At 49.6% G+C, this 14,121-nt stretch overlaps 1 protein-coding gene across 1 annotated transcript in view; it reads right to left on the bottom strand.

Annotated features, from left to right (window-relative positions):
* LOC123020139 (zinc finger protein 91-like) overlaps nt 1-14,121 on the bottom strand; it is a 65,044-nt gene that overhangs the window by 24,883 nt on the left and 26,040 nt on the right. Inside the window, exon 5 of the mRNA XM_044423566.1 lies at nt 12,322-12,699. Within this exon, the coding sequence (XP_044279501.1) occupies nt 12,322-12,699 (378 nt within the window). The remainder of the gene's footprint in view (nt 1-12,321; nt 12,700-14,121) is intronic.

The raw sequence follows: 14,121 nt of genomic DNA, 5'->3' as shown, positions 1-14,121 counted from the left end.
GGCCGGAGAGCAGCACTTGTGAAAGGGACCTTGGGGTGCTGGTTGACTGCAGGTTGCACATAAGCCAGCAGTGTGACATGGAGGTTAAGAAGGCAAATGCCGCCCTGGGATGCATAGCCAGAAGTGTGGCTTCCAGAACTAGGGAGGTGTTGATACCACTCTGCACAACTCTGGTGCACCCACAACTGGAGTCCTGCGTCCAGTTCTGGGCTCCACATTATAGGAGAGACTTAGCTAGGTTAGAATCAGTTCAGCGCAGGGCCACACAGGAATGGTAGCTGGGTCGGGAGGGGTGGCAGATGAGGAGAGACTGAGGGAACTGGGTCTTTTCAGCCTGGAGAAGGGGAGACTCAGAGGGGATCTTTTAGCAACCTGTAGGTATGTGAGGGGATGTCGTGTGGAGGAGGGCCGTGACCTGTTCTTCCCTGCAGTGGAGGGCAGGACACGTCCCAGTGGGGCAAAGCTCAAGGAACCAGGCTTCAGGGTGGATGTCAGGAAGTACTTCCTGAAGGTTAGGACCCCTGGGAGATGGAATGGGCTTCCAAGGTAGGTGGTGGGGACCCCATCAGTGAGGGTGTTCAAGGAAAGATTGGACAACCACACGTTGGGGGTTACATGAGCAGAGACGGCTGGAACTGGAGGTCAGACTAGATGGCCCAGGAGACCCCTTCTGACTGGCTTTGTTTCCATGTTTCTAAAGTCCATCTTCCTCATCACACGCCTCGCTGCGAGGAGTTCTCAGAGTCGGACCGCGGGTGTGGGACACTCTGGAAAGCCATGATCCACCCGCTGCAGTGGCAATGTGCTTGGCTTGGCGTGGCTTGCAGGGGTGCCTGGCAAGACAGTTATCCTTCCCACAGCGAGCGACAGCCACTGCAAGAGGCAGAACACAATCACACAGATTCAGCCTCACCTGCTTTTCCTGCCTCTTGGCCTCCCGCTGCGTCAGGAGGAAATCTTCGGCCAGGGCCACGGCCTGGGAGCAGGTCTCTGGGCCGCATTCCCGGACCCACCTCTGGATTTCGGGGGGCAGGATGGCCAGCCACTGCTCCAGGATCAGCAGCTCCAGGATCTGCTCCTTGGAGTCCTTCTCGATTCTTAGCCACCCCTGGCAAAGCTCCCGCAGCCGGCTGTAAGCCCCCCGCGGCCCCTCGGCCTCCTGGTAGCAGAAGTGCCGGAAGTGCTGGCGCTGCCTCTCCCGCTTCAGGGCGGCTCCTCGCAAGATGGCCGCCTTCACCATCCCATAATCCTCCCTTTCTCCGGCCTCCAGCCTGCTGTAGGCTTGTCTGGCTCCTCTGCTGAGGGCCGGCAGGAGCCGGGCCGCCCACTCTCTTCTGGGCCACCGGCAGGCCTTGGCCACCTGCTCGAAGGAGGCCAGGAAGGCCGGAGCATTGTCCCATGGCGTGGGCTCCTCCGGCAACGGCGGCGATCTGCACTGCAAGTGAGGGGCTTCCACCGTCCGCAGGAATTCCTGCCACTGGACTTCCCAGCGCTGGTCCAATCGCTCCTCCGGCTCCTCCTTCACACAAGGAGGGGCTGCCTGCTGGAACGAGCCCCCCGTGCTATCAGAATGCATTGCTCCAGGGGGTTTGCTTCCATCTCCTGACTCCAGCCTGGAATCCACAGCATTCAAGAGGCCGGCACACATGTTGCCCGCCTCACCCAGCCTTTCCCCGGAGGTGGAGGGACCCGCAGAGTTTTGCATCCCTCTGGACACTCCCCACGACGGAGGCAGACCAATGAAGTTCCTAAAACATGTCCTAAAACAGGGGGTGCCAAGCCTAGAGGAGAAAAGATAAATTCGGATGAGAGAGAGCACTGCAGGAGACGGGCCCCGTTTCGCCCAAATCCCGCTCAGTTGGGACACTCCGCCTTGAAATATGAACTAGGGACGGAGACGTGCTGGAACATGGCACTGATATGCCAAGGTTAACAAGCAAGATGGGTCAGACAGGTGCCGAGAACCAGACCGCCCTGGTTGTGGGGAGACGCTGTAGGGTCTGGGTGTAGGAAGAGGTGAAGGAGCAAAGGTGGGGGGTGAGAACTTTGAAGCCTCAAGGTTACCAAGTGAAGTTGCACAAGCAGAGTGTGAGAATCACCCTGCTTTGGAAGGGCAGAGGGGTTTTCAGGATGGGAGGGGAGCACCTGCAAGACCCAGTCTTTGACCCATATGGAGATGAAAAAAGAAACAGGCTCCCCAATTAGAGGGTCTCCAGTATTCCTGCCCTCTTGCCCCCAAACAGCTAGAGACACCCCGCAGATGGAGACAGAAGCTTCCCTGAAAGGCAGGGACCAAGGGGAAGGTTCCCATTTGGATTCAACTCTGTACATGGGCAGATGCTTCTCCCTTATACTGTTCTGTAATCCATTAAGTTTCAATAAAAATAACTGCACTTCAAAGGCTTGTCTTGAGTTTGATCAACAGAAAGGAAGAGGGACGGGACCTGTTCATGACAGTGAAGAAGAGGGGTGTGCAATCAATAACCAGTGAACCTCCATTAATCCAAATAAGTAGCCGGATTAAGTAATGTCCGGCATTCCCACCGTCTGGGCCAGAAGCAGGATGAACCTCCCTGAGGGTGGAGTCAGGCTTTTTGGGAAAGGAAGGCAAGAGGGGCAGGTTCAGTTTGGAATCCACTCTTCACATGCGTAAGGGCTGCTCCCAAAACCAGAGGAAATGTTGCTTGGATTCATATTCCCTGAGAACAACCTGTATTTCAAATCCTTATGTTTAGATCTGGTGGAAAGGTAAACAGGGAGAGGCAAGACCGGAGAGAAATGCCCCAAATGAATAAATAATAAATAAAAACAGATTTTAAAAAACCGCTTCTAACAAGACAGACTTGCATGACTGGTTAAAAAGACCAGCCTTCTGATACAGATAACACCAAACCAGAACTGACTTTTTCCAGTATATCTTAGTAGTTTATAAATGAATAATTTCGTATTCTAATTAGGAGGGGTTTCAAACTGACCTAATTTTATCAGCCTACCAAGTCACTTGAGGTCATTATATTTAGTTATATATCTGACTGGGAGGTGGTGGTTATATTGCCCTTCAGCCAAAAATAGCTTATATCTGATCAATTAAACAAGACAGCTGGTGTTCATATCTTTACAATTTTACAGGGTCATTTTTACCGTGTGTTTTAGCTATTTTAAATTTTAATACTGTGTTGATTTTATGATATTTCTATTTTATTGTTCTGTTTTATGCATTGTTGTAAACTGCCCAAAGAGTTTAGGCTACAAGGAAGCATTAAAATTAAATGGATGATGATGATGACCTGGAAAGTCACAGCACACAAGGAAAAACAAATGGGGAGGGATGAGGGGGAAAATAATTATTTCCACAGGTGGAACAGACCTATTCTTTCTCTGCGGTGGCGTCCAATCTATGGAATGCACTCCCCAGAGAGGTCTGCCTGGCGACGTCGTTATTTGTTTTTCGGCGCCAGGTGAAGACCTTTTTATTTAAACGTCATTTTAATTGTTAACAATATTTGCTTATTTATCTGGCCAGGGCGACTTCTTTTATATTGTTTATTTATTTTATATGGTTAATTTTAATTTTATATTGTTATTTTTGTATTTTATTGTATTTTATTGTGTTGTAAGCCACCCCGAGGCTTTGGCAAGGGGCGGCATAGAAATGTTTTAATAAATAAATAAATTCTCCATCTCATCAGCCTCTGTACAGACTCTATATCAGAGCAGGCACTTCCAGGAAGTTTCACAGGGACCCAAAATCCATTTTTTTTTTAACAACAGTGTTGGACTTTGTTATACCCAAGCGCAAAATTCCATTTTGGTGGGTCTGATGGCAAACAGAGGGAGGGGCAAAGCACCAGTGGAGAAAAATGCCAGCAGATTTTAGCATTAAGTTCTTACTGTCGATATGTCTTAGGAGAGGGCATTCAGCCTTTTAAATATGGGAGTGCTTCAGAAAAATTGAGAAAACTCCACACCACTCACCCTTAGGGGAAAGAAGGTATGGCAGGCAATAAAATGCTTTGCTCTCAGTGTTGGCTAAAATTCTTATTTAAGGAAGTTTTTCTTGAATGAACCACCAGTTTTAGCAGTATAGCTTGATTTAATTTTTTAATTATTATTTTGTGTTTTGATTTATTCTTTTCTTCTCTTTTACTGTTCATCATTCTAGAACCTTCCCTAGATCATTTTAATTTGTTTTATTGATTGCAGTCGTCGACCGCAAATTACATAAAAACAATTAAACCTTATATAACAACAGAATGCAAACTATATAATCCCTTTTTTCCTAATTAACATTACAGTCATAAAAATTAATAACCTTAATAAACAGGACAGGGGCTTGCATGCACTCAGAGCGCTTCAGGGCCAGAACCAGAGTGTGCCTAGAAGGCAGGGTCTTCACAGTGGTTGTACCCACACTTAGCAACCCCCAGATTATACTTAACCGCCACCATGTCCTTCTGCCAGTGGATGAAACTTATGTTTCCTTTAAAATTTTGACAGGGCTTGAAGAAGACACTGCCCAACAGGGTGACATGTGTCTGGGGGTGCTGAAAGATACCCCCAAATCAGGCAGAAAGGTATTCTATGGGTCTTGCGGAAGATGGATCCTGGATCTAAGCTTGTTATGATGCTCATTTGCAAGCATCCTCGGCAAACCTTTCTCTCGGCTTTTGGGTTTTTCTGCAATTTGGGGGCAGGAGGTGCCTTTGCACTAGAAGTCGCTGCAAGACTGCTCCTCTATCCCAGCCCATAGGCTTTATACCCGGACGCCCGCCTAGGCTTCCCCCGCGCTACCACTGCCCTGCGTGGGCGGGAAGCGGTGCCCCGCTACCTCCCCGCGACCCTCTGTTCCCAACACAGGTCTGCCTGCACTCACACGTGCGCGATCTCCCGTGTTACCCACCCCGCGCCTCCGCGGCCACGTGCGCCTCCCCAAGGAAGAATTCGCAGCCCCCACCTCTGGCTTCATCAGGCGTTGCCGGGAGCGGGGAAAGAGCGGAGGGCGGGGAAGCACAGAGAGAGGCGATGGTGTGAATGCGCAAACGGGGATTCCTTCGGATGCCTTCCCTTGGCAGTGTCTCCTCCGCAGGGCCCAATTCCAGTTCCAGACAGGAGCCTTCCCTGGTTTCCCTGCTGTCTGATCCCCGTTTTAAGGGGGTTTCTTTTTGTTTTAAGGGGGTTTATCCCTCCAGATTGTGCATTGGCTAAAAAGGGTAAATGTGGACAGCAGGAAGCCTCCCTTTTCTTTGCAAAGAAGAGGGGAAGCGAGGAGCTGCCTCGCTCTTCGCAGGACTTGCAAGGGAATCTTGGGACTTGTAGTTTCCTGGTTTCCCTGAACTACAATTCCCGGGAACCTTCCTAAAGTACAGGAAAAGTTTATCCAAGGAGACTTCGGGAAGATTGCTGGTTTATTTAGGGACAAGATTTATATACCGCCCCGTTGGAGCGAAGAAAATCAAACCAATTAAAGAATAAAACCACGTGTGAAGAACTAGATTGATAAACCTAGTTGATTCATTCAGGAAGATGGTGGAATTATTAATGGAATATATTAGTAATTTAATATTTAATATGAATTTCCAGAGAAGTAGCTGGTGAAGAAATTATAAAACACGCACACTTCACATAGCATATTAAAGAATTGAGTTTGATGTGCCGTCAGGTCACCTCCGACTTAGGGCATACATATTAATGGCAGTTCTCCAAATTGTCCTTATCCGTGACAGCCCTACTCAGATCTTGTAAATTAAAAAAAAAATGTATCAGCCAGGAAAACCTTAAGGGGAAGAATCAGACTAGGAGATCAGATCAAGTTTGCTCTGTTATGAGTGGCCTCAAGATGCAGGAGGGGAGATTTCAGTGAAACCTTAGAATAATTTGACCATAAAACTCATGGCTTAGTGGGGTGTAAGGCACTCGCTCATGTGAGCTTAGGTGGACTCTGGGGGATGATGGAGGACAGGAGAGCATGGAGGAATTTTGTCCATGGGCCAGACGTGACTTTGCTAAACAACAACAAGGCACTCCCTCACCGGAGGCATTGAACTGGGGGTTCAAAGTGAGAATCCAGCAAGGCATTCATGTCCTGTCCATTCTATGGTGCAGGCAGTTCCCACTGGCCTACACAAAGTGGAAGACGCCGATTTTATGCTTTCTGCTCTCCGAATAGGAAGAGAGATTCTTGAAAGCCTTGTTAACATATGGATATAGGAATGCCGTGGCAAAAATGTTTAATTTCCTCTTGAGGGGGCCTATGGCATTCCCTGTGTGCCCCAGTCACTCTGTTTTCGTGTCCACAGTTATTCAACCATTTGGGATTCCTATTTAACAGGATGTGCAACAAAATCTTCAAAATAAGTGATCTCCTTCAGGATGCCAGGATGGATGGGTGGATGCCAGCCAGCCAGCCAGCCAGCCAGCCAAGCCCTCTTCCAGAGCGTTCCATTCCGCCCCACCTTTCCACACCTCATTGCCCAGTTCTCAGCATCTCACGCCAACTGACTCTGCTCAGTCCTCAGTGTGCTATTTTGGCCCCTTTAGTGGTGCCCCTAAAGTTTTTATACTGGTGCAAACGTTGGGTCCCTTTGTTTCTCATTTCCTTTTGGTTCCTTTGCTCCTTGGCTGCTTTGCACAAATCACAGATTGCAATAATTGTGTAAATCACAACTGTACACAAATCAGCCAATTCTGCACAAAACACGCTACACCCAAGGGGCTTCGGGGTACTTGTTGGCCCAAATTTCATTATTGGCTCAAACATTGTGTGAAAATTGTGGTCTGGGAGCTTCCTAAACTTGCATCACAGTCAAGGCCAGCAAAGGACTGACAAACTGAAGCCTGGAAGGCCAAATTTTGCCAATGTTCGATGCCCCCCATTCCCCGTTGGATTCCGCACACATTCCCACATGAGGCCATGAGGACTAGTAGTCCCATCCTCCATGTGCCCATCACTATACCTTGAGGTAGTGAATTCCAGAGTTTATGAGCTGTGTGAACAGCTCCTCCCTTGTCAGTCCTGAATCGCCCCCTGCAGCCACTTTGTCCACTAACAGCATCATTTTAAACATGTCTCCCCTTCCTTGCATTTTTTCTGTACTAAACTATCCCTGACGTTGTAACTTTTCCTCATACAGGAGTCACTCCAATCTCTAGATCATTCCGGTTGTTATTTTCTACATTTTTTTCTTGCTCTACAATATCCTTTTGCAGGTCTGGTGACAACTGTGTGGATCCAAGAAAGGGTTGTACAGAGCGGGAGTATTTTCAATACCTTTCCTAGTTATACCTCACATGAAGTTTGCCTTTTTCACAGCAGTAGATCAACTGCTCCATCGGGCTGTCCACCCCCCCCCCCCCCAAGATCCTTTCTTGATCAGTCACCATTAGCTCACACCCCAAAATTACACTTGAAGTTGGGGGAAAAAATTTGTCCCAAAATGCATCACTTTTCACTTACCTACAGTGAACTGCATTCACCATCTTGATCCCATTCTCGGTTTGGAAAGAACCGTCTTGCACTCCTCACAATCCCTTTGGGTTTTAACCACCTTAAATAGTTTGGCACCATCAGCAAACTTGGCCGCTTCACTGCTTGCTCCCAATTCCAAATCACTTGCGAAAAGGTTGGAAAGCACCGGTTTTAATACAGAACCCGGCGGGACCCACTTGTGACCTCCTTCCATTGGGAGAAGTTGCCCTATATCCCCACCCTGCTTTTTATTCTTTAACCATTTACTGATCCATCCTCTTATTCCATAACTGCTAAATGTTTCCTTCGCTGTCGATATTTTTTCAGATTTTCTGGGCAATTTTAAATCCAGTTTTACAAGGGAATGGATTGTTCAGTAGGATTAACAAGCGAAGAGTTATATTGAGACATTTCAAGGCACTGGTGCCATCAATAAAACGCTTCCTACACTTTGAATAGCCTGCCAACGCCAGTGTCAGTTTCTTTGGAGAAGAGGTGAAGTTTTTAATTGCCTACTTATATCTCTTTGCATTTTAATACGAAGTAGTGTTTCTTCACTATAAAAAGAGGAAAGGGGGGAAAAAATAAAACCTGCACCCCTCATCTGCTCCATCTCTTCCTTTCACCCAAACCCCAAAAAAGGCTACGCAAAGCGCAAAAAAAAATACCTCTGCAACTATTTCAAAAGCTTCTTGGTTAAAAAAACACACACACGTTTTTACTTTGCTGAAATATTTCTGAGAGAAACACAGACAATGCCATCTACATCCTTTTTAGTCCTGTGGGATACGCATTTCTTTCTTCCAAGCGGCACTCTAGCATCTTTTCCTTTCTACTACAACCCCATCCCCACCCTGATCTTTTCAAGATGACTGGCATGAGTTGGTGTCATGGGGCACTGAGGACAGAGGAATGTCTGCCCATTACTGAGCATCTCCCGCTGGCTTTTGGAATGGAATACCCATCAGGACACAGAGAACGGCATTCATACAGCAAGCACGGGATAGCGGGAAGACGGAAGAAGCAGTTACAAACCTGGAAAGTTAGGAGAGAGAGGACCAGAAATTGAGCTGGAGATGAAGCAACTGAGGTGTCCTTTTGATTTCTGCTTACAGATCCAATCCCTCGCCTCTCCTGTCAAAAGCAGGATGTCAGCCGCCAGAGAAGGTTGTGGGCGCTCTCACAAAATGTCCGCCATAGCAGGCATGGCTGGTCTAAAAGCCCTCATATTCCAGAAGGCCAAGAAAAGCAACTCGCCTTAGAGCCAAAGTGGAAGGCAGAAGTGGGAATCTGTGCTCCAAAACACAACAGCCAGGTTTGAAGCCTGATAAAGATGATGCTGGGAAGCTTTCTAGCTAGGAATACTGAAGATGATGATGTCATTCCTAGAAATAACATAAAAAATCTAGAGGGCCCCTGGTGGGTTCCAAAAGAAAAGTCCACCCAGAGATCGGCATCCAGGGCACCACTGTGGAGACCCAAACCTAGAGAGTCACCGCCCGTCAGCAGGAAGATCTGTGCTGGCTGGAGCCATAAAGTGTCCCGGAAGGAAGCAATTCCCAGCTTCCCAACCCAGACTTTGGTCCACCCAGTCCTCCGGTGTCTACGCTGCCTCGCCACTACAACCTCGGCCAGGATTTGTGTCACTTGGAACTGCGTCCTTTCCACCAGAGTTGGCCAGGATTGAGCTGGGAGCTTCTACGTGCTGTGAGGACACTCTGCCTCCTGAGCTGCGGGCCCCTCCCTGCTCGCTTCCCTGTATTCTGCAAATATGGTAAATCTCCAGTTCTTTTCTTGCCCAGTGGAAATTGGATGCCAAATGCAGTACCTTAGAAGCACTTTGTATGTGATGGAAGTAACTGTTTATTAGATTTAGATCACACTTTTTTCTTACAGACTCAAAGCAGTTTACATCAGTCCCCTCCTCCCGCTCTCAATCTTATCCCCACTACAACAACCCTGTGAGGTAGGCTAGGCTGAGAGTCTGTGAGTGGCCCAAAGTCACCCGGTCGGTTCCATGGCCGAGCAGAGACTACAACCCAGGTCGCCGGAGTCCCAGTCTCGTGCTCTTAACCACTACACCACACTGGCTCTACCCCAATGTCTACTTATTGCCCTGCTCTGATAAGGTCAAGGAAAAGGAATGAGGGTGAAAGCAGGCAGAGAGACAGAAAAAGACAGACAGACAGACAGACAGAGAGACACACTCAGCTCTTGGTCACACCCCATTAAATTCTATGGAATACATTTCAAGTCTGCAATCTGGCGCATAGTTAAAGATCCAATGCACCAAAAGCCAGAAAAGCTCACGGTGTGTTTAAGCGGCCGTTCCTCCAATGGAAAAAGCCCAGGAACTGTCTTGCGGGAAGGGCAGAGTGTGGACTTCAAGTCCCATTCAAGAGACTCGTGAGATGTTGCTAGCTTGTTACAGGCTAGAGGCCAACTATTGGCATATCATCCATGAGGCCATAATGCTGAAAGTGACTAAGCAAGTCAAGGAGGCCCCTCTGGGCTAAATGAGCAAATACAAGGAATCTGATTCCGCTCCTCTAGGACTCAATCGACACCACAGCTTCTCGGAAGGACTGGGACTCATCAAGCGGACTTGCATACGGTCTCGGGTCCAGTCCTCAACACCTGCAGTTTAAAAGGATCGGCTAGCCGGCGATGGTAAAGATCGCTGAGACCCTCAAAAGCCATGGCTGGTGGAGAGGAGGAGGTGGTGGATGGAATGCTGGGAGTTGTAGGACCCTTTTCTTTCTCAATCTAACAGCGCAATCCTGTGCAAGCAGGCCTACCCACTGTGGGTCTTTTTCTAGGCCAAACTCACTGCACCTGGGGTGTCTTTAAACCGTGACTTATTTGACGTTGCTTTTCTTTTCCATGGTAACTGCAACCTGACTTGCATCCCAGAATAATATTGTCTTTTAAATAATGTCCAGTGTATCCTTCACATTTCTAGAAACCTTTCCTAACATTTGTCCTCCTAAGAACACATGGCTTGGTTTTGAAGTGAATCCCACCGTTTCACAGTAACAAAGCCAGCTTATTTCTCTGATGGGCCACGAATACCAATTCAAGAGTGAGGCAGGAAAGCAAAGGATTTCCTTTGAATGTTTTAATCGAGTTAAATGCTCAAAAGAGGAGCTGATGATCGGTGACTAACCAATTGCCCAAATCTTATTTCGAAGGGCCAGGTGCCCAATCCTTCACTTTGAGTAATTCAGGCCAACGATCACAGAGCCCCACTAGGAAAAAGATTCACCGTCCTTTTCTACTCATGGTGAAAATCCAGCCAGGTCTCTTTGCCATTTATCAGAGGGATCAAATCTCAGGACTGTGGGCCTGGTCCAGAATCTGGATTCATTCAGGATTCTCCAGACAGCCACACCCCCTTCCCTTGGGGTGGGAGGTTTGGTGTTTTGGCATGTTCTTCCCCTCCCCATTCTAAAAGGTGGAAATGCTTTGCCTGAAGGGCTTCATTTCCCCAGTGGGGCCTTTTAGCTCAACTAGGCTGGTTGTCAGCCTGTTTTTGATTCTGCCTCGTTCGTTTGCCGGCAGCGCTTGTCTAGTTCTGGAATAAAGCCCGCCAAAACCTCCCAATCTCAGCCCTTGAGCCGAAAGGCGGTCAGCACCCCCTGGCCCTGTAGCTTTGCCCCACCACACAATCTCATTAACGACTGGCATTTTGCCCATCCAACACGAGAGCAGCAAAAGCCCAAGGTGGTCGACCGCTGGAGGTGTACCTGGCGGTTGGCACATTTCCCCTTTTCCTTCTGTCTCACGAATGTGCCCAGTGCTTCACTGGTTCAGAGCATCCATTCCAGCAGCTGAGGCTACCGGGGAAAGCCCCACCAGGAGACACCAGGGACCACACTGGCTTGTGACCATCCCGGGATGGAGTCGGTAACATCCTTATTCTGTCCGCCTTTTGGCCAGTAGTTAACCCTTTAGAAATGCAGTCTCCTGCTCCAGCTTTTTGCCCCATGTTGGTGCCCTGAAGTCTGGCATGGAAGGCCCATTCTGGCTCCGCCCGCACTTCCCTTGCCCACCATCAATGGACTTGCAGGCTGTTCTTGGTTGACACTTTCTAGCTTTCATTCTCTTGCAAGCGCCAGGAACGACCGAAATCACGTTGTGCTGGCAGCCTGCAGAGGAAAAATAGCCTGCGAACATCTCGGGAGTGCCCAAATCTGCAAGGAGGCTGCACTTGCGAAGGCCACACCACAGGTGTGATTTTGTTAAACAACACTGGACCCATTTCCAGAGAGCAGCACCCAAAGTCAGGGAGGCGACCCCACTGAACAAGACAGCTGGAGAGAAACACCAGACCGGAGAAATCCGCATAAGCCAGCCTTGTATTTAACAGCTTGCTTGGTCACCACTGGCGACTGGAACCTTCGTACAGGCCAGCAGCTAGACGTTGACTTCCATGCTAGCTATGAAAGAAGAGTCTCTTCCTTCACAACCAGTATGGAGACGATACATGAAAACAAATGGATCACTCCATCTTTCCTCTGACAGTCCACCTGATTGAAAGGAAATGTTTTTACTAGTCTCCGGAACAGCCAACAGCTTCCTGTTCTATATTGGCAATGAAAGAGCACATTTTCCCTCCTTGGTAACCAGCGTGGAAAGGCAGGTTGATTACCTCAGAGAAAGCTAGCAAAACTGTTGCGGGGCTCACAGGATCGTGGGTTTATTTACAAGGCTGACCAAAGCTTCCTTCTCTCTGTCTCCTCAACTCCGTGTGAACTGCAGCAATTGCTTGAGCAGAACTAGTGGGAGGATTGCCTCCATCCCATGAGCTGGGAGTTCTCAAAGAGCATCTCCCCCTTCCCCGAGAGATCAGGTGCCGGTCTTGTCTTCGCTGTGGACGCTCTGATGCCGCGTGAGATGTGCTTTCCGGATGAAATCCCTCCCGCACTCCGTGCATTTGTAGGGCTTCACGCCGGCGTGGATCCGCTTGTGGTTGATGAGGCCGGAGCCCGAATGGAAGCGGCTGCCGCACTGCAAGCACTTGTACGGCTTCTCCCCCGTGTGGGTTCTCTCGTGGATGGTGAGGAGCGAATTGCGGCTGAAGCACTTCCCGCAGGCCGGGCACTTGAAGGGCTTCTCGCCCGTGTGGCTGCGCTTGTGCACCAGCAGGTGCGAGCTCTGGCTGAAGGTCTTCCCGCAGAAGGAGCATTTGTAGGGCTTCTCTCCGGCGTGGCTGCGCTGGTGGTAGATAAGGCCTTGGCGTGAGTGGAAAGTACTGCCACACTGGGTGCACTTGTACGGCTTCTCCACGTCGTGCGTCCGCTGGTGGAAGATCAGGTGCAGGCTCTGCCCAAAAGTCTTCCCGCAGATGGAGCACTTGTGGTAGGGCGGCTCCTGGACGGGAGCGCTTCCGCCTGGACCCTGCTGGAAGTCCTCTCCGGAACTCGCCCTCCGCGTCTGCAACGGGGGCGCTGCGCCCAGGCCCCTCCTGCTTGCCGCAGAGACTGCCGTCCTGTCGCCCAGATGGTTTCCTTGCTGGATCTTTGGTCTGCGCTGATTCGGGGTTGCCTTTTGCAGCTCGGTTCCCGGGGAGCGGCTCTCAGTGGACCTTTTTGGGGACATCCAGGGTGGGTTGGCTTGCTCGGGACTCTCCTGCAGGGCCGGTTGCTCCTGGTGATCATTCACTCGCACGCAGTCTGTTGGAAAAGAAAAGGGGGGCTGAAAAGGAGGGAACCTGGACATGATCTGGAGCACCGACTCCCTTGAGGGAAGAAATCTGTTGCCCTGGCTTGCAATCTGTGGCACCCCCCACCCGGTGGGCTCAGAGGTACCCAAACGCTGGAGGGAGGGGTGTTCGCAACAGTCTGCATTTTCTCACAGCAGTCTGCCTGCCTGGATAAAGCATCAGGGAGCAGGAAGAGACTGGTACACCAAGAAGAGTCAGAGTGGGGCTTGGTCCCACCTTCCCCGTTCCCCAGCCCAGGATCGCTCCTTTTCTCCCTCTAAGGCCCAGCTGCTGCCATGGGAAAGGGGGTGGGGGGAAGCAAGCCTTACCGAGCAGGTTAATGCTGCAGTCACTCTCCTTCTTAGCTTCTCTGTGCAGCTGGCCCTCGCCCGGATGAAGGGCCGTGTGCTCCGTTCCCGAGAACCCGACAGCTACTTCTTCAAACGACATCAGCTTCTAAAACGGCAGCAAAAACGTATGTTAGCACAGGGAGCCACGACTGGGAGGGTTAAATCAAGCTCATCTTCCAGCTGACCCAGCATTCTGTTTCTGAGAGTGGACAGCCGAGATACGGCAAGTACATTCCCCTCTCTGTGTAGCTAGGGCAAGGACTTTCTTACTGGATTGGATCAAAGGTAGACAAGGCAAAGCTTTCTGCCTCTGGAAAGTGGCATAAAAAGCATGCCATCATAGACTTGGAAAGGGGTCTTGAGATCATCTAGTCTGACTCATGGCTCACTGCAACTCTGCAGTTAGAATGCAGCTACAATATCTCTGCTAGACGGGCATCCAGTCTCTGCCACCCCTTCCAAGGCAGCTCTACTGCCCAACAGCAATTTCCATTAGGACACTTTTCACACTAAGCAGAAATCTTCAGCCTGACAGTTTGAGGCCAAACAGCCGGTCTTCCATTTCCAGGTGGCTACATCTTCAGCCTGACTGCCTTCAGATA

This window comes from Varanus komodoensis, unplaced genomic scaffold (assembly GCF_004798865.1).
Source record: "Varanus komodoensis strain SLA01 unplaced genomic scaffold, ASM479886v1 scaffold141, whole genome shotgun sequence".
NCBI lineage: Eukaryota > Metazoa > Chordata > Lepidosauria > Squamata > Varanidae > Varanus > Varanus komodoensis.
Note: the sequence above shows the minus strand (reverse complement) of the source record. Positions and strands in the feature narration are given on the sequence as shown.